Here is a 21,113-nt window from a genome sequence, read left to right as displayed (position 1 = left end):
TATGGACTGAAATAAACTAATTCTTATTCAAGTGTACCTGGACCGATACGTGATGCCACATACTACGCCACAGAAGCGCTGGTAAAAGTCTTCACGGCAAGTATGCGCATGAAGAACGTTTGTATGGACGAACGTGAAAAACGTCTTTGTGCAGTAACTTTCATACTTAAACGGAACATGCTTTAACCACCTCTCACTTTTTCTTGCTACAGTGCCTGAGTCTTCCAATGACAGTAGAGCGCACTAGTTACACGTCGTTAACGGAAAATAGACATCATATTTTTATTGCGTGTTTTCGTCTTATATTGATGCGCAAGACATTGCTATAGATGAATAATAATGCCGTATTCCCCTACGACCATAACTTATAATTCAATTTATTCTCTCATGTTGTTTCAGTTTCTGTTTTAACTACCGAATTACAACTGTGACTTCAAGGGTCATGTGAGGCATGAAAATACCATTATAATCGCTGCTTCTTCATTCGTTGCGATTCCTTCTCTTCAGGCAGGCAGGCTGGCGTTAGCGTTGTAATGAATTAAACCGCGAAGCAGCGATTATATCGCAGTTCTTTTCCACGGGACCTAAACTGACCTTTGACGTCACAGCCATCGCTCGGCTGCTTAAACCGAAACTGAAGAAGCATGAGAGAATAAATTCAATTATAAATTGTTCAGCGTTCGTAGGTGAATACTACGTGGTGATCAATGCTTACGCGTCACCAAAAAGAAAACACGAACAAAAAATATGGTATCTGTACTCTTTTAAGTCTGCGTGCCTAGTTACAGCCTGGGGTTCCCCGAACCACCTGTCTGCTGTCTGTAACCTACGCCTGTTGCATAACACCGCTGTAATTGAGTTTGGTGTCGTTCGTTCGTTCAGGTTAAGTTTTCGAACGACTGCACACCGCAGACGTGGCTTGGGAAGGTAACCTTGGGTATCCACCTGCACTGTCGGTCCCCACCGCTCACACAAAATTCCAGTTCGTTCGCAGAGGTTATGCATGGCTTTTGATCGATCGTTTTGATCGACACGCTGCGAACGTGGCTTTCTCTGTGCGGTTCCCATAAGGGGCAGCTCAGCGGCCCACGCGTTGCAATAAGTGCGGCGGCTTATGGCCGCGCCCTGTCGCTTGATATATGGGACTTCGTCTGTTTCGCAAACTGCGGCGTCTCTTCCTTCAGGCTTGCCGCTCAAGGACGACAGCTCACACTTGACTGATATATGCGAGACGCACGGCCGATTTGTCAGAGCCCCGTGGACAGGTCAAATGGAATTCTGCGGCTCGACGTTTCCTGTACTGCACGCTGCCTTGTGGTGCATGACGGACGTATAACGGAGACCTGCCTAACTCTGGGAAAATGCTCTGGAGCAAGGAAATGAGTGTCACGCACCCTATTTCCACGTCTCTTCCTCTTTTTTTTTATTGCCACAATTTCGGCGACAGACGCTGGCATCGAGGATGAAAGCACCAAGGCAGAACAGGTGGTGACGCCCATGTTGCATTACGTAACGACGCACGAGCTGAGAAGCGACAGTGACGCGACCGGTAATGCTCTCGCCGACACTGGGAGCGTCCAGAACGCGTTCTCATGGTGGACGAACTAGCTTCAATCACCGACCACTTGGAAGCAATCATCACGAATACGATAGCATTCTATTTGCTATTGGTCTGCAAGTACCCCATTCGAGCTGTCACTTTATCGTATGTGTGTGTGCTTCGAAGTGGAGCCGCGAATAACCCTGCCGGCTTGGAGTCACATTCGCTTCGTATAACACTGGAGACAGCACGACTTTTGATTGATTTATTGATTGACATCAATTGAACGAATCGATCGAATGAATGAATGAATGAATGAATGAATGAATGAATGAATGAATGAATGAATGAATGAATGAATGAATGAATGAATGAATGAATGAATGAATGAATGAATGAATGAATGAATGGTTTCATTAGATCGAATAAGTTTAGTCAAGGGTGCCTTCAGGAGCCCAGGAACCGCGTTCAGCAGCTCGTTTAAAGTAACCAGTCTCAAAGTATTGTACTCGTGTACTACGAATCAGCAGGCGCTTTTGCTACATTTACGTGCTTTGTTTCTTTATTTGTTGATATAAAGTGAGGAACCACATCGCCGACGGTTTCGTCGTCTTCAGTAACCGCAGGACCCGGTGGCTCAGTGGTTATGGTGCTCGGCTGCTGACCCGAAAGGCGCGGGTTCGATCCCGGCCGTGGCGGTTGAATCTTTATGGAGGCGAAATTCTAGAGTTCCGTGTACTGTGCGATGTCAGTGCCGGCGTCTCTCATAGCCTGAGCTGCTTTGGGAAGTTAAACCCCATACACCAAACCAAACCAAACCAAACCAAACACACCATAAACTGCTGTGGGCGATTCCTCTGCCCGATAGCAAACACGCACAGGCTTAGGAAAAGAAAAGAGGGATCTATTCTCACATGCCGTCTGTCAGGTATGCGTGGCTGTCCTAGGGCGACGTGTCAACAAGTGATGTGGATCTCAAAGTGGAGAGATTATCGTAAAGAAATTCTTCGAGCCCGGATGAAGACTCCCGACTTTCTCTTCAACGAATATGACGTGATAGGAGGGAAAAGTATTCATTTTGTTCATCAGCCAACCTGAAGTGATGTAAATAATAACCCCACTCGTACAGAGACGCCTCCAGAGTTTCATAAGCATGTCCTATAAGCTGAAAGAAACTGGGCGATATTGCTTCCATGGTGTCGTTCATCTGCATTTGCGAAGTCATTCATCCATGCCATGCACTATCAAAGAGTGGAACAATTTACGAGCGCACATAGCCATTGAATCTAATGCCTCCACATTTATCTCATACGCAGCGATGTTGGCATTTGAAACTTTTTTTCACTTTCTGTACTTTTTCATTTGTTATTTTCGTGCCTTATACGTACAGTATAGTGTTTTTCATTTCATTTATGCCTTATTGTCTTCTCTGAACCTACAATTTGTGTTATATTGTTTTCTATCGGCTGCTTCTTTATTTACTCTGTTGTGCTTAATTATTTTTTTTTGTTATACCAAGCCTTATTTATTGTTCTTTTTGTTTGTTAATGATGTTCCTTGTACATGTATTTTTTTTTACACCCCCCCCCCCCCACTCCCCCCTCATGTAATACCTTCGAAGGAGGGCCTTTAGGGGTATGTTGAATAAATAAAATAAATAAATAAAGCGTTCCTCCAAGAAGCGAGTTGTCTAGCGTGTGAGTTTCACTGGCACGAATGCTTACGCCAGTTAGGATAGGCTACGAAGAAAGGTAAGATGCGGTAACTCTCTCACTCTGGGTGGGCACGTGCGCAGTGTGGGAAAGGACGAAAGTGTTGAAAGAGGTAAGAGAAGTTCATATACATGCCATGTGCAGAATGCAGGGCGTGCGTGGATGGATTCAGTTAGCCGGTGATCGGGACACTGGCTTCCAAAAAACTCACCGCACGCTTGCACGCTGCGTGTTACCCTCTGGGCTGAGTGAGTTAGAAGGTGCAGTTGGGCGACACTGATAAGGAACAAATGATGTTTTTCTTCACTTTCAAACAAACAATAAAAACAAAAAAGTCAATCAACAGCAGGATAATTGTCAGTGTAGTCGAGGTCTTGGTCGCCGCAGTAGCCGTTCAGTATGGGTTGCGCCCGGATTCCTCGGCTGCAAAGGAAAAAGAGGCTAAAATTATGAGCGCCCAAATAAGGCCAGACAGGCGCCTCAACTTAAGAATTCGGCATACTGTGCTTCATTCGAAGTTTTATCAGTCTTCTGAGCATACCAAGCTCGACATTTTAGGGCAAACCGCCGTCAAGTAACTGGCGTTAAACTCTGTGGTTAGTATGCTTTGCTTTGAAAGGTGTGCGCAGAGTTAATTTTCGTTCTCTTTTTGATGTGTGTGTGTGTGGGGGGGGGGGGATGGGGGGGATGGGAGGGGGAGGGGGAGGGGGGGGGGATTTACCGAACGTGTTACCGGCGCAGCTTTCCGCAGGCGTAACATGCATTATCAAAATCCTGTTCACCTGTTCGTCGGACTGTGATCGTAGTCGAGCTTAGTGATAATGGATTATACGAGGAGCACCCGACACTATCACACTGCGTGGTCTTGCCAAAGCATGCAGGCCACCCCGAAAATCTCAAACCCAGAAACTGACCAGTGGGAGGCTGTGCTGTTTATTTAATAAGCTCTCTATATAATAAAAAGTTTATCATCATCACCACCACCATGCAGTGGGAGCTCTCGAGAACCTTCTATACCTGGTCCTGTGTAATCCCATTTATCGCGACACTGATATTATTGAGGCAGAGATAAGGGAGCAATGACTCCAACAATTCACCTCTTCACAGAATAACGCGGACTCATTCAACGTCGCTAGTTTTCGAAAATCCCTTCCTTCCGGAAAGCTATATTTCCGATCAATTCTCGTGATTATAAACACCTGGCCTGCAACAATACCCTCCTGAATTCTTGTAAACCGGGCACAAAGTTCAAGGACGCGTTTCTAGTTAAACTAGCGGGCGCTGATAACAACACGACCTGAATGGGGCGAATAGCTAGCTACTCGAAATTGGTTGCATACCGAGTCAAGACTCTATTGTTCTCAGAGGTCCCCCGCCTATTGCAGCTGTCGGCAGCAGTGCTCCTATTTGCGAACTACAATGAAACCCTAATAATTTATGTGAACCTCTGGAGCTATGTGCATATTTATTTTAGCACTATATATCAATGTATCGCTCACTGAGGCACACACATGTGCATTCTAACGGCCTGGTTCATGATTCGACGTGAAGGATTCCCACAACAAATGCACGATAGAGAACACGGTCACGTTTTTGCGCCGGATCATGTGCTCCCGCAGTAAGGCAGACGAGAGTTCGTGCTTCATCTTTTCGCGTTTTTTTAGCAGCAAGAGCTGGTACAGTCGAAATAAATATTAAGACTCATCCCTTTCAAATCGGCCACAAATGACCAACAAATTTTTTCTGTTGTCACTATCGCTTTCCCGTCAATAAGAGTGGTGGTGAGGGATACAAGAACCAAAGTTTCTACAGCAAAGGACTTGCTGTAGAAACGAACTGCGTTAACGCTCTTTATCCCAGTAGGCTAGGCTGAAATTGATAACCTTCCATTACGTCATAACTGTTGCGGCAACACAGGGGCTAGTGAGGCAGTGCTCTATGGTTTTGAGAGCACCTCGGATCAGCCACTGGGTCTTCGCTATACATATGCCTAAATGTCACCGTCATCCGCAATTCCAGTAGAATGCGCATAAGCGATTCCCGGTCTCCTACTTGAGCATCCGGCATCGCTGCTCGTCCAGTCGAAAAGCTGCGTCGTCCGTGTTCGTCACCGACTCGCTGCTCCACAGGCGCTCTGCCATGGCCGACGCCCTCGGCCTGCGCAACGCGTAATGAATGCTCTATACATCTTTTTGAAGGAACGATGCCATGTGCACTGACGCTTTTATCTGAGAGCGTCAGCTGTCGTCCCGTTCGCACGAAGACGTCAGCACCACGTGATCAGAATGGGGTACGTCATGGTCAGCCATCGGTATTGTTACTCGTTAGTCATCAAAGTGACCCAAGGGTCACGTTAGTGGTCCTTGTGACTCGTGTCACTCTGAGTGAAATACTTCGTTTCAAACCTTGCTATAAGTCAAGCTTTGCTATAACGAAATGGTTTACAACAAAACAATGGATACAACGAAAGCAAATCCGTTTCCCTTGGAAGCTTCCGTATAAAGCCATGTATTTGATATCTCGATTTTACGAAGTAAACTTTTCCTACAGATGGATGTAACGTATGAACCACACCGGCCATTTTACGCCGAGTATGTCGATTTGTATCAGTGTCCAACGCTTCCGCACCAATTCAATGTGGCAAACTGCAATCACAGCGCATAACCTGCTTTGTTAAGAAACGCACTAAATATGCGGAAAACTTAACCTGCACTAAGTTTTCTGTGCGGAAAACTGACACCGTACCCCGAAAATTGCGTACGCGGTATACACAGTGGCAGGGAAGCCCGTCGGCGTGGCACACTTGCAACCAAGGTTGCGTACCGTTGTAACAAACTAACGGCTAAAACGAAGAAATCAGGAGGCCCGTTCGACTTCCTTATAACTAGATTCAACTGCACGTACTGCACCTCCTCCAAAACTCTAATTTTTGGTGCACGATGAATTTGCGTTTGGTTGTGCCTAACGTGAGAGCGCTGAGAGCAGAAGCGTTTGATATGCACTACTCTGATTAGAATATGAGTCAGAAACGAAAAAAAAAAGTGGGGGGAGAGGGAGGGAGGGCAAGGGAATGCTTACCACACTCTCGGTATAAGGTTGGTAGCGTCGACTATGTGGCTCCATAGTGTCGCCTCTCCGCCGATCACCATGTCTCTTGCCTCAGCGCTCGCTGCTAGAGACATAGGCGAAAGGTAACGATTAGCTGAATGATGTCCAAGATGCTAAAGTAGACGACGAGCCTCCGAGCTAGATACTCTGTACAGTCGTGTTTTTTGAGGAATGTTGTGAGAAAAATCACGTGGCGTCATGGTGCATGAAGTTCATTTTCCGACACGGTTGCATATAGTGCAGCTCTTTTACAAAGGCAAGCCTCTGCTGATCTTTCATTTTCTTTTTTTGCAGAGATGCTCAAAACAGAAAACAAAATGCAAGAGAAAAAGCGCGACCGATGATGTCAGCGCATGTTAAAGGAATTCGGAGGTAGAAATTATACCGAAGCCATCCGCTATATACGACGTCCCTCAGCTCCGAATGCCTACCCGACGTACTTTTTTAATACACTCGAGTGAGGAGCGTCATTACCATCATAATCAGCCGTCCCCTGCAGGACACAGACCTATCCCATATTCCCTCAATTAACTTTGTCCTGTTCCGACTATGGCCACCTTATCCTTGCAAGCTTCAGAAGCACATCCATCCAATTGACTTTCTGCCGCCCCTGCTAGCTTGCCTTCTCTTGGAATCCACTGCGTTACCCTTAACGACCATCGGTTATCTTGCCTTCGCATTATATGCCTTGCCCATTCCCATTTCTTCTTCTTGATCTCAACTAGGATGTCTGTAGCCCGCGCTTGTTCACTGACCCACTCTGCTTTCTTCATTTCTCTTAACGTTATACTTTTCGGTTTTCTTTTGCAAACTCGCTGCGTTGTCCTGAATTTATTTGTCCTCCCGTTTCTGACTCGTAGGTGAGTACCGGTAAGATACAGCTGTTCTATACTTTCCTCTTGAGGGACATTTGTAAACTGCTATTCATGATCTGAGGAGCTTACGGAGTCTAAAACAAGGGCGACACGAAAAATATGAGGGCGGCAGACTGTTGGAGCTATGTCTGGCAATGCAAGGAGAAAGTCATCGTGGTAGAAAAAGCGCTTTTCATACTGTGTGCGCGTGTGGACGAAGGAGTACGAAGACAGCGTGGGGAGAAATCAATGAGACGAGGCTCACCGTAGAGGCTCACGGGGTCGTGGTCGTAGAAGCCCTTCCAGTCAGGGCCGTATCTGAAGGCGCTCAGGTTCCAGTTGGACGAGAAGACAATCTGGTGTCCAGCCTTGGATAGGTTCTGGGTCACCGAGCGCGTCGACGAACTGTGGCGCCCCACCTGGACGACGGCGTCGTGCGGCACCTGCGCATGTGCGGCAGACACGTGAGCCACTACTGCGCAAGCGCAATTGGCGACAGCGCCCTCTGGTGACATGACCACGAACACAACGGTGCTGGTGCAAAATAGCTAAGGAACAGGACGCCGGTGCTTATCAGCTTAACGAATAAATCTTAGTTTTGTTTACTTGTGACCAATTATTATTATTATTATTATTATTATTATTATTTATGTATAAAAATTGTTTCCTTTCTATCATGCCACAAATGCGCGTTTGTCACGCAGACACAACACGGGACGTCACTACGAGGCGACACACAGCAGCGCCACGTCTTGTGCTACGTTCATTGTCCTTCGCCGTAGTCGCTTCAACCTGTGTTGTGTCAGCGCTCTACAAAAGGTGTCTTCATCCATCACGGATTAGTCAAACATGAATTAGCCTATATGGGACTAAAAAGAGGGTAAGCTGTCCTCTAGAGGACTCCATTTTAGGGGCACTGTATTCTGCCTAATTTCCCGGGGTAGATTTCTATAACTAAATACACAGACTTCTTACTCTTGGCAATGGAGCCATATTTCTCCCTCAAAACATGTAACAACTTCATTTCATTTTTATTACCTTAAAGGCCACAGGGGAGGGCTCTTAACTCATTGCTAACCAGATGCAGTTAGCAATGGCAGGAGGCTTTTAAATGCGGCACCAGAGGCTCTGTGGTTAGCAAACAGAGGAAGTTGAAACATTGGTTAAAATCTCCCCAAGGCTTGGACAGCGTACCCTGCCTCAAAGAGGAAATGCGCTACAGAGTAGCTTGGAAGATGAGGATGAAAAGTTAACTTTATATTGCCACGTATCATTGTAGTGTCCGTTCGTTCGCGCAATTCCGCGGGAAAGGGGTGTCATCATTTTTGTTTGTGACGCGAGAAGTGACCGGACTAATCTCGACTGATCACAGCCATGAAAAGCTGCATCTACGTTTTTCTAGATTACTGCAGATGATCTCGACCTGTTATCTCGAAGTTTCCTTGCCGGCTTTAAATTGAACGATGACGCGAGCAGCGGGTATTCGTAATTCGACGACTGACAAGCACGTTTGTTGCTTACGCCGCCGCCGAGTGATTCAGTTCTTTTGCAGCCGCAAGTCAGCCCAAATAAAAAGCTTCGTTTGCAAGTTTTGTTGCTGTCTTCCTGAGAGCTAGATTGCCGTCACTACAACGTGACAATATAACTACGGCATTACAAGATACCCACGATTTAGATGAATATAGAAATCCATATAGACTTGGTTTATGAAGTCATACCTTTATGCCGGCGTCCATAATGTCGTACCATACCATTGGTTTGAAACCTTGGTCTCGAGTGAAGTTGATGACTTCATTCATGTACAACTGCAGCTTGGCAATGATCTCTTTCCGAGTGGCTTTCACCTTTGTCGGTGGAATTTTTCTGGCAAGAGCAGAGGGCAAAAAGGCAGGTGAGCTGTTCTCTTCGAGATCAAGTACGCTGAAAAATGAGCAGCTCGGCCAGAGACCTTATACAGCCACGAGAGATCGTCATTTGGCTTCATTGTGCGTGCTTTCTTCTACTGAGGAATATATCGACCAGCTGAGTAGGGCAACCACGGAAGGCTTAGTGCGGCTGCAGTGTTTATATGAAGAGTGAAATGAATACCTCTCACTGTATTTAGCAAGTTGAATAAAGGTAGAATATGGAAGAAATCGCTAATAGAGACAGAACCAGCAAATTTAGTAGATCACAGGGTTCGGTATCCTCATGTGGAGTGCGTTTTGTGCTACGTTCTTTTTTCAACTTATCCGAAAGTTGAAACATAGTACTAGTCTCAGTCTCCCGTACTTACACCTGTTTACTCACTGCTTAGTTGCAATGATGGCTGATTCATTAGTCAGCACCAGATCATCAGCTACCTCAGCTCACCAGCATTAATTACAGAGCTGAAGGATGCAATTTGATACCCTGCGCACCCCCATTCATCGAGATACATGAAATACTCGTTAAAGGGGAACTCCGTTTTTTTTTCTTTTTTTTTATGTCAACGATTCCACTGAAGCTAACACTAAGTCCTCCAGAGTCATCTGATTTTTGCGCCAAATTTCGCTGCCGGGTGTCGTTTTGTTTATGTGCGAACGAATTTAAAAGTTTACGGTTTAGTAGTCTCAGTCTGGGCAGTTACAGCAGGCAAATCTGGGTGCGTGACGTTACTAGCAGCGCAAACGTCAATCGCTTTGCGTTTACCGAGGAAAAAAATTTTCCTGCTGCTTTCTCTCATTTTAGACAAAAAAAAATGATCGACTCTGTCACATAAGTCGCCAGTTTAGCCATTTAACCCGCATACAAGAGGTTTGTGACATTATCTGTGACGTCATTTTTGATTAATCGTGATGTCATACTTCAGACAAAACCCAGTTTCGCTGCGGTTTCTGGCAATTGCTGTTTTATCATTGTTTTCCTCATTATGTGTAAAAACGATCATTCGACTGCAATACATACAGGTCCAAAAAATAATGCGATATTGTCCACTGAAAACTTTAGAAAATACTTCATAGGGACCCTTCAGCCGCAATGCTTTGACACATGCTATCCCCTGGCATGTCTTCGGCAAAGCTGCAGTGATCCAACCAGGCAACCCCGATGCACCACGGAATTGCTTGCAGGGCTGATCCTTTCGCGTGAAAGCCGTAACGGAGGGAAAATATGAAACTGAAAAACATGCTCTTCCCGTACTCGGCTAGCGTGGTTCCAAGGTGCAGGTACTCGTCCTTGAAGAGCTCGGCGATCTCCTTAAAGATGGTGGTGTAGACATCGCGCGTAAGTCCGTGCGTCAGGTCTGCCACGTTCCACACGGAATTATTGCGACAGTCGGTTTGTGCTTCGGGGTGCTGCTCGGCGATGCTCTCACACACAGTCATCAAAACTGCAAAAACGTCAAACCACAGTCACATCAGGAGGCTTATTGCCCTAGCCATCCTAAGCATCCAGTACAAAAACACAGTATGGAGTAATCATAGCAGACTCGCAAGCGTCGTCTCGCTCATTTAAAGCGGGGCACGTATTCTTTAAAGCACCTCCCCCCCCCCCCCCCCCTCTCTGTTAATAATAAACTGGTCTTGTTCTTCGTCCCATGCCAACCACTGAGTCCGAGCTTTTCGATCAGCCCACCTAGGGTCAACACCATAGTTCAGGCGGAGGCTTAAGCAAGTTGGTACATCATATGTAAGTAAAACAGCGCTAGACACGGGACGAAGGAAGAACAACACAGGACAAGGCGCTACTAGCAACTCGATTTTTATTCCGCCAGAAGGGAAATATATATCCGGGAAGTAAGAACACAAAAACGTAAAGATAAACAGTACAGACACTCAGATACATAAAGTGCAGTCATTGCAGGTGCATGCACAAATCACAAAGTTAGATAGCGAATTTCTTTGTCAAGTAGCTTAATGGATGGCTTGCTGACGCAAGCCAAGCAAGGGAAGTCTTCGAGACACTAATCATTCAACAGAGAGGACAGAACTGCGTCAGCAAGGTATCCATTAAGCTACTTGACAAAGAAATTCGCTGTCTAACTTTGTGACTTGTGCATGCACCTGCAATGACTGCACTTTATGTATCTGAGTGTCTGTACTGTTTATCTTTACGTTTTTGTGTTCTTACTTCCCGGATATATATTTCCCTTCTGGCGGAATAAAAATCGAGTTGCTAGTAGCGCCTTGTCCTGTGTTGTTCTTCCTTCGTCCCGTGTCTAGCGCTGTTTTACTTACATACCATAGTTCAGACGTGAGTCAAAGTGAAGTATTCACGAAGCACGAAATAAAGGAGAAACATTTTCTTTTCTTCTCGGATCAGGGCAAAGCGGGCAGTACCTGGCAGGGTGTCCAGTAGCAGTTTTGGAGGCCTTGCGATGCCGATCTCCGGGATGACGCGTATCCCGCGTAGCCTGGCGTGTTCGATGATGTCTTGCACGTCCCGGGGCCGGTACATGTGCCTCGGAAGCCGCGCAACCTGCGACGTCGTGTCATATTTATCCTGCGCGGCTAGAGTTGCAATCAGGCGCGCTCTAGCGTATGCATCCTGCTGCGCTGCTTTTTCAATAACTGAGTGAAAGCTAGCATTAAGCGTGGAAAACACACGGACGTCTTCAGTGATTGCAGCGCTGACTACAGACTGTTAAACGTTTTCGCCATGTTGTGGCCACATGGTAGTCTGAGAGACGGCCAAGAGAGCCCAATTTTAAACTTACGCGCTACGCTCGAGCGTCGAGCAAGACTCATTGCTAGCCACATTATGCCGGCTTTGCCCGAAAAGATGACGTTCAGTGGACTACCGTTGCCAAGATAAAATTTATTCTCTGGTCACGTATCGCCGACAATAAAACTGAGGCCGAGTTTCGATAGCAAAGAATCTTTGCCAGCTGCGTTCTTATGCCTATTTACTATTGAGTTTCCATAGCCAAGATTCTTTACAAGCTCCACTCTTATGCCTATTTATTACCGAGTTTCGAAAACAAGGATTCTTTGCAAACTTCATTCTTTGGCCCATTTACTACCAGTGTGCTGCCACTGAAATGAACTAAAGAACGAATTTGATTTCTGGCTATCAAACCTAAAGTCAAACACGGCATCTTCTAAAATAAAGAACGGGATAATAAGTTGGAAATTGAATATTTACAAAATAGGACCCTTGAGTTTCCACGAAGTCTAAGCCATTCGCTGTACTAAGCACCAAGCGTAGACAATAAACACTGTTTCCTTAGAGTAACTCTTTATACAGGAATAGGTAACGTACCATATGTAACTTTGTTTAGGTGGCAAGTGCTAGATCGAAAGGTTCATGCTAGGTTCGAGGGGCTGACGATGCTCTTGAACACGTGCCAAAAACCAGACCTCAGTGTTTCAAACACCGCCTCACCGTTGTAAGATTGGGGAATGCCGCCATCTTGAGGCGCCATGCAGCGGCGTCGCCGAGGAGCCAGTGGAAGACGTTGAACTTGTTGTAAGCCATGGCGTCCTGTCACGTGAGAAATGACAACGAACAACCCGAAACAAAGACAAGAAATGAACTAATTCTTTGAAGACATATGCTTAGAAGAAGAAGCAAAATGATTAACTTGTTCAGAATAGAATAATTTAATTGTCCTATTTTAGTTCTATATATACAACTCCGAGTCTTCCCAGGCTTTAAAATTCGCTGAAGAGCAGCCAGGCCGCCGCTATCACCGGGGCCGGCCACACGACAAGACGGCTGGCTAGAAGAGGACCGAATTTAATGAAAAAAAAAAAGTGCATTACATCACTGCTGTTATGCACGACACTGGTGAGCGCAGGTAAAAAACATGCGCTACGTTGACGATAATCATAGATCGTCGATGCAACACATAATGCTACGTACTGTATATCTGAATTATTATTTGTGCGTCTTGCTTCATCATCCCCAGGTATTAGACCTCCCTCGGCCTACGTCATCTGCCCTCGTGGGGCTAGTCTGGTGGGCGAAACATAAGGCTGCAGACAACTTTTTGCAGCAACTGTTACACTACCGGGGCGGCTCTTATAGGCAGAAGAAAGGCGGCGAGGCAGCGCGCCATTCAAAATTTTTGTACTGGAATCTAATCGGTTACCTTGCCAACATTTTTTTTACTCATCATTATCTTTTTTTCGTATTACTATTATTACTTTTTTTTAAACTCCCTCTGCTACAAATCTCACAGAGTCCATCTCCTGCGTGCTTTATGCATTTCCCGTTTCCTTTTTGGTATTTCTGATTTCTGTTGACTTTTCTCTTCCCTAGCATTCTTTTATTTCTATGCATTACTTAATTTATTTATTTTCCCAAGAAAAAAAAATTCATCACAAAATCTCTATGCACCCCTCTTCTTGGCCGATCCTCTGTGTGGATATGCGCCATTCTACGAGGTGAACAACAACAACAACGCGCGACACATGAAAAACCGGTTCAGAAGTGAAAATTGGCTATTTAGCCCACTACGTCACGCCCCTTTGGCTTCATGTCATTTAAACAGGGAGAGGGCTATTAACAAGGTCACTAGGCAACTGACCGAGAACATTGCTGCACAGCAAAATGTCACGATAAAGCGCCTAATCCACACAGGTGCTGGCGCGTCGTTGTGAGCAAGACCTATTAGGGACTGTCTGGCGCCCGTGTACTTCAGACACAACTTCAGCCAACGAGAAGATAAAGCTGAGTATTACCGGCAACCAAAAAGACAATGCTCAAGGTATAAGCCAATCGCGAAGTGATCCGGAGATAAGCTGGGCGACTGGCCATCGATTGTGTTCTTAGGCGAAAAGCCCCTGGGCGAGACATCAGAAGCGAACGCCTCTGAGTGTGCTCGCATAGCAGCTCTAATTGGCCCCATGACAGATCTAGCTGCCCTGTTTTACCGATCATGGATATATCCTGAGTTTATCATGTTACTTCTCCGATTTTAACTCTCAGTGAAAGCGCGTCAGCTAAAACCGATACGTAGGTACCGTAGCGTACTATCCCGGATGTACTAACTACCGTTAGAGGTTAGAGGGCCATAAAGAAGTGACAGCCAAGAAAAAGGCGCTCGGGGACACGCACCAGATTTCTTTTCAGCGTCTTCACCGGCAGAAACCGCGTGGTGCAGTCCATGAGGAGACCTCTGTACAGGAACCTCGGGTGGTCGCGTACTGACGTCACATTCACCAGGAACTTCAATTGCAAAGAGAAAAAGCAACACCATCAGTTTTATGTGATAGTGTTCTGTAGCTGGAAGTCACTAACCTGCGGATGTGGCACACCAACTTTTCCTAAATTTATCAAAACGTGGGCACCATTGGGCCAGTGATATAAACATAACAGTTCAGAGCAGTGGCAAGCAAAGCTTGGAGTAGGCTGGTCAAAAAGATAAAATGACTTTTCCTCTTTTACTCTTGATGAAAGTATTAAAAACTATCTCCTGCTGCTTCCTCCAGCGTTTTTCTTCCTCCATAAGCGGGAGTCCGTTGTCCCGCAGTAGATGTAATTAGTACTTAAGCTGCTGATGTTCACAGTGGCGACAAAGATGATGATGACGATGGGTAGGAGATCACATTTCACTTATGACAGTACAATCGAATGATTTTAGTTGCGTTCACACTGCAACAACAAAAATTCCCAGTATTATTCAGATCTCGATTAACTCTACACCACAGAGTTTCTCAGTATTACCTAGAGGGAAAGCTGGCACCATCGTCTGTGCGAGTTTTTGCAAGAGGGCTTCACCCACCACGGGAATGGTGGGAAGTCAAGGTTTCTTATTTGGCTTGGCTTCTGTTGGCTGAAAATATGGATTCTGCTTTTGAATCGGCAGCTGCGCCGCGTTGTTCTCCTTTGCGCGCAGATGAAATTTCTTCAATAGTGCGTTTTTCACTCGAATGTAAATTAATTTAACACAAGTGTTAGGCTGGTGTGGGAACTTTTCACGGCATTTCTCCGAGGTTCGCCTCGAGAAGAGTCGTACTGTAATGGCTGAATCAGCGCTTTATGCCGAACAATAGCCAAGCCAAATACGAAACCTCATCTTCCCGGAATTCCTGCGCCTCGCCATGGCGGTTGACGTAGTACAGCGCCGCCTGCTTACCCTCTACGTAATATTGAGAAATTCTACGCTCGAAACAGAAAAAGGGCCGCCGCGGTGGCTCAGTGGTTATGGTGCTCGGCTGCTGACCCGAAAGACGCGGGTTCGATCCCGGCCGCGGCGGTTGAATTTCTTTGGAGGAGAAATTCTATAGGCCTGTGTACTGTGCGATGTCAGTGCACGTTAAAGAACACCCGGTGGTCGAAATTTCCGGAGCCCTTCACTACGGCGTCTCTCATAGCCTGAGTAGCTTTGGGACGTTAAACCTCATAAACTAAATTAAACTAAGCTCGAAACAGAAAGAAACAAAAAAGCTGGCAGTGGCTTAGCTCTGCTATGCCAGGATATACGCAGCGTGAGCAGTGACGTCACGTGGCTCTGCGCCGGCGGCAGCAGAGGCAGCGGCGAGCGCGCGCGGCGAGGCGCACCAGCTGTGCGCAGTGACGTCACTCGCTCCTCACGCATGCGCAGTATGGTCGACGGAGGGAGCACGCGAAACGGCGAGACTGTGGCCAATGTAGCTAACGCTACAAAAGGAGTGAGCTGTCCTCTAGCGCACTTCCTTTCAAAAAACGGAGTGCGCTAGAATACGGCTTACTCCCTTTTTACTCCCATATAGGCACATTCGTGTTTAGAGTGTGCGCTCTACATCAGAGCGGAGCATTCGGTCTTACCTGCTTGCTTTCTGGATGTTGGTAGAACAGCTGACTGAACGTTTCCAAGCCTGCAACCAAACACGAGAAAAGTTCAGAGCGAGTACTGCATGGAAAAATGGCGCCTGAAACACGGCTGACCTAGAGTTACGCAAATGAAGGTCTGCAATGCACGTACCGCGCAAAGCTCCCCAGACCGTCGTGGAATTCAGGAAAGCATTCCCGTCTGCCGGCACAGTGAGGTTATCTGTGGAAAAGAAAAACAGTGAAACTGCTGGACGCGACATGAACTAAGTGGAAAAGGATTTCCTTGGGTTAATGAATATTTTGATCAAAGGCAGATTGAACAAAACTTATTTCATTTGCGTACATTGCCACTAAAACATTTTAAGAATTAAAAAAATAAATAAAAAAGATGGAAGATTTAGCGCGGTCAGGCCAAATGCGAATTAGGACACTTCGGTATTCACTTCGATTTCGGTTACGGTTCGATGCTCAGTTTTCAATGCCAAGTACGATTCAGACAAAGATCGGCGAAATCAGTGAGTGAGCCTTAGTGCTAACACACTGAAAATTGAAGCTGTGCGTCTAAGTAAAAAAGAGAAAGAAAGAGAAATAATTGTCCAGTCACACCTTGAGAAGTAAATATAGTAAAGCGGCTGCCTGCTCAAATATGTCTTCTCTTGTGCTCGTGGTACTTATTACAGCAGAGAAACAGAAGTTATGAACAGGATGAATCACAGGAAATTTTGTCCGCCTTGTCTGTTCTGAACTGTAATAAGTCATTAATAATCATCAATTTTCTCGAATCTCAGCATCATTCATCTTGCGCTCATCAGTTGATCCCCGGGAAAAGAGACGCTCTCTTTTCAGCACTAGAACGCAGCGTGTGAATTGAACACAAGAAAAAAAAAGTGCGCGTTTAGCTCACAGCGCTCATCGTGGCTTAAAATTTATTTTTTAATGTATGTTTTCATTTCAATCTGCCATGGTAATACCGTTAAACGCACTTTCACTTTCAAGAGGAAAGACTGGAGGGGACACCTTAGCTTCGTCTTAAGGGTATGACACGATAACGTTAATGGATTAATGCTCATATAGTTTGGCGGAACTGTTCATCTCTGCTTTAAATTCATAGAGCCCTGGGAGTCCTCATACCACTCCTGGCGCAGTGGTGCAGAGGTTAAGCGATATGCGCCACTGCCCTGCGATGGCTGATGCTGCCATTGTTGAACCTTGTGAGACCCAGGTTACTCTTCCCGAGCAACCTCTCGCGAGCGCTCATCAATTTAACTGCCACCTGTCACTGTAGTCATTTTGCTCACAGTCCGGTGGGCCGGTTGTCATGATGTAACACGGTTACATGACTCACGTGGCCCGCGTAGGTTGTTGCTCTGGGGATTTTTGAAGCGAAAGCTTCACTACGGGACGTCGGGCTTCAATCGCAGACCGTGCAAATTTGACCTTCAAATGACCTTGAGCTTCGAAAGCAAAGGAAAGGCGCATAACTGGCCCCCTGGGAGAGTGGACACCTTAGTCGCGCTTTAACCTACGAAGCCAATGAAGCGGAAGCTTGGAAAGCAAAGGAAAGGCGCATACTGCCCTCTTGGAACAGTGGAGAGAGAGAGAGAGAGATAAACAACTTTATTGCCATAGATTGGCGGGAAATGAGTGCCAGTTGGATGCTCTTGTCTGGCCTTCTGAGGAGTTGGTTCCATCCGTCTTCGGAGGGAGCTGGCAGTAAGGTTCGAGGGGGCGGATTTCCCGCGCAACCCCAGAGGATGTGAGCCTGGATGGCGATTTCTCCTTGGTAACAATTTTGGCAGACGGGGTCGTATTCCCCGTCTGTGATGAGTGAAAGTCTAGAATGGCTAAGGATAGATGTGTCTGCAACCTGCGGAGCAAGGTGGCTTGCGCTCGATTCAAGTCGGGGTGTGGAGGCGGGAACTGGCGTCTCATCTCTCTGTAGAGGTTGGTGATTTCGGCAAAGGTCTGGGTCCGTGGGGCCGGCCGCCCGGTTGGTACAGTGGACACCTCAATCGCGTTTTAAGCTACGTGGCGGTAGTAACAGATGTGCGCTGTATGCGTTGGCGTTGGCAACGTTGTGGCAGAAACGCACCACTGGAGCCATAGGACGTCGGCGTTCATTGCGTTCATTGGCGTTGAAAATGTTTTACACTGCGATGATTTTAAGGAAAGGTAGTGCGCACTGGGTCAGTGGACGTCTGAATCGCGCTTACGGGTACGTGGAGTGATGAGAGAGAGAGAGATGTGGGCTGCATGCGTTAGCGCTGACAACGTTACGGCAGACACGCGGCACTGCTGAAGTGGGCCGCAGGGTTCATTGGGAGCGAAAACTCTCGCGATCAACCATTAAATGCCACCTGCCAGGGTGGGCCCGCTGTCTATCCAGTGTCCGGAACGCACTCAAAGTTACAGACGCCAAGCCACCGCGCATAGTTGCCCGATACGCCATGGCTTTCGCTCTCTAACCACGTTCAGCAGTAGTTGAACCGCACCATTTATTCGTTGATTTCTCGCGCGCGGCCAACGACGCCGACGATTCCGCCAGATTTTCTGCGACACGGGACCCTTAACCCTATCACGTTAAAACGGCAACTCCAACGTATGTGGTTCAAGGTGTTCTGCGCCCGTTGACAACGAACACCAGTGAAGTTTGCTTCATTGACTTCATTGGTGTTGATGTTTCCTTCAACATCAATGGAGGCTCCTTGGCCTCTATAAATTATTTGAATGCCCCTTGATCCCTCTAACATGTCACACAGTTAACGTACAGCTCTCGTCGTCTCCAAAGCGCGGGTAGCGGCAGTACTGCTCCGCCACCAGCGAGACGTTCACTTCGAGCCTGTCCAGCTGCCTGCCCTGGGGGACGTCATACTCGCCGCCGTCGGCGTCAGCAGACATTGCGTTGAAGAAGAGCAGCTTGGCGTAGCGCGCGACGCCCTTGGCCAGCACGTCGCACTCCCGCGATTCAGGGTCGTTGGTGGTAATGCGGAAAGATCCTGGCACAAGGTGCCGCTGTATCTTTGAGGACACCATCACCTGCGGCTCGGGCCACACGGAGCCCCTGGGCGCCTGCTTCCCCTGCAAACATCGCAGTGAGAGTTTCATTGCAAGTTACCCGGAAACACATTTCTGACTCCTTTAGGTTCGAGTTGCACGTTGTACCAAAGAAGAGGTAATTTAAAATGCTTCAGGGCAGTTGCCCCACTCCTCCCGGCCCAAAAGGAATTCAGGGACCTCACCAGCAGCAACATTTTCTGCACACTTCATGATGTCCTCATCCCATGATTAGGCAGTAATATCCTCGTAAGGCCCCGCGTACATAATGCACATTTGTATTCTACGGAACTCTTAAAAAACGGTTTACAGTTTAAGTGCCTTTAGAAGTCAGAGAGCACAAACTGGGCTCCCACGTAGTCATCTTAGCAACAAGTGTGAAACTATAGGGGCTCTTTGGGCAGCCTCCCAATTGGCTGATTTGTCGAAACCGGATTTCTGCTCCCAGCGGCCAAACAGCTCCAAAGGCTCTCGCGCTTTTCTATGAGATTTTTGTTTTAATTTTGACATAAATGCGCATTCTATCGTGTCGTGTATTTATTTAAATATAGGCCATAAAACTTTGTTGCATGTTTATGTAGGTCCAGAAGCCCTTAGCAGGCAGCACGGAACTGTTGGACCTCCGGCTGCAAACTTTTGAGTGTAAATTCACAGAGCCACTGAGGCTTGAAATATGTATTCGGATTAACGCTGACCGGTCGAACTTTGTCTCCTGCCTGACGAGGACATACCTGTGCTTTCGTACGATACTGAGCTGTACGAAACATTTAAAATTATCGCAATTAATAACTTCCTTCTATGAAATTTATTATTTATTGTGTACGTTTAGCTGCTAAGGGCGCAGTTGTACAAGCTTCGGCACATTAGGCTGACCACCAGTGATGGTGATTCTCATACCAAGAAGTAGTCACGGGGACTAGTACACAAAAATGTCAAAATACGAGTCGTGCGCTCTTCGTTCCATCGGCGTATTGAATATGTCCTTTTTACAAACCGGAAGTTTTACAAAAGGGGAGTGAGCTAGAGTACAGCTTTCTCACTTTATACTGCCATATAGGCGTATTCCTGTTTAGAGTGTAGGTTCGACACCGCGTAGACAAGTGCGTAAACTTTCTCACAGGCCCGCGTTGAATGACGAAGCTTTACAGGCTGTATCGCTGTTTTAAGTAACATCACGAGCGTTCAAGCCGCGACAAGCAGAACATAATCTACATAATTGCGGACATAGCCGTGAACTAATTTTACCTTCTCGAATACTTTTCACCTCTGTGTGAGTCCCTAAAGAAGCACACTACTTCAACGCCCCTTTCCGTAAGTGCTTTGACTCCCCATCCATGGATGACAGGGCATTGGGTTCTACCCATGCTTTGCTCTTCTAATTTCCAGGAGGCCTCGACCTTGCCATAGGCTGCAGTCTTAACGGAAATGAATGTCTTACATTACTCTAAACAGAATATATAGCTCACTGGAAACATAATCCTTACAATGCACATAACCATCGCGACAAAAAGAAACTGACTCGTGCTTACTGGAAGCGGTACGCGCACTTCAAGGTAGGTGATGTAAGCGCCAGCGGACAGCGTCTGTGCCAGGAGGAGCCCCAACTGCACCATGCATCCCGTAGTCAGTTGCCACATGTCGAGACCAGTCCCTGGAAGAGACGCACGTCGTTTGCACATTCGATTCTCTACCCTGGGACCATGACTGCTGCGTCCTCACAAATCGTTCTAGATCAGCTACACCCCCGCAGTCGTCACATCAGCAGGGCATCGTTTGTCGAAGATTCGGCACCCGATTACTCTCCGCCCTTCGGGGGTAATTGCGCGGGAGGTCTGTCTACTCGCGAAGGCGGTAAAAGCATCTCGCTGATTTCGAAGGTGGTGAACAGCTTTTCACGCAGAAACACAAGGTAAGGCAAGCACAGCCAGCGCTCTCGAAAAACACGTTCCCTGCTTGCCCGCTATAGCAGCCACCAATGTTTCATCGCAGGAGAGAGAGCGGGAACGTCGACACATGTGTTAAGCGGAAACGACCACCCTGTGGCCCCGCAGCTGTTCAGCTAGAGCAAGCGCGCGATGCTCAGGTGTAGACACAAACGGAAGCAGTCGCTTCATATACTCACGCAAG

General features: G+C 46.9%; 1 protein-coding gene across 1 annotated transcript; it reads right to left on the bottom strand.

The window, feature by feature from the left end:
• Positions 1 to 3,587: 3,587 nt before the first annotated feature.
• Positions 3,588 to 20,623, bottom strand: LOC149364611 (beta-hexosaminidase subunit alpha-like). The gene is made up of 13 exons (XM_089568720.1): positions 20,516 to 20,623; positions 18,701 to 19,010; positions 16,084 to 16,152; positions 15,927 to 15,976; positions 14,235 to 14,345; positions 12,558 to 12,656; positions 11,513 to 11,651; positions 10,374 to 10,563; positions 8,933 to 9,077; positions 7,480 to 7,657; positions 6,331 to 6,424; positions 5,305 to 5,409; positions 3,588 to 3,675 (listed from the first exon to the last, which is right to left on the bottom strand). The coding sequence occupies exons 1-13, from the start codon at positions 20,621 to 20,623 to the stop codon at positions 3,588 to 3,590; spliced, it is 1,686 nt and encodes a 561-aa protein (XP_089424846.1).
• Between the last annotated feature and the right edge of the window lie 490 nt (positions 20,624 to 21,113).

Source organism: Amblyomma mixtum, chromosome 2 (assembly GCF_055824585.1).
Source record: "Amblyomma mixtum isolate Tamu chromosome 2, ASM5582458v1, whole genome shotgun sequence".
Lineage (NCBI taxonomy): Eukaryota > Metazoa > Arthropoda > Arachnida > Ixodida > Ixodidae > Amblyomma > Amblyomma mixtum.
The sequence above is the reverse complement of the archived record's forward strand: the minus strand, read 5'-3'. Positions and strand labels throughout refer to the sequence as shown.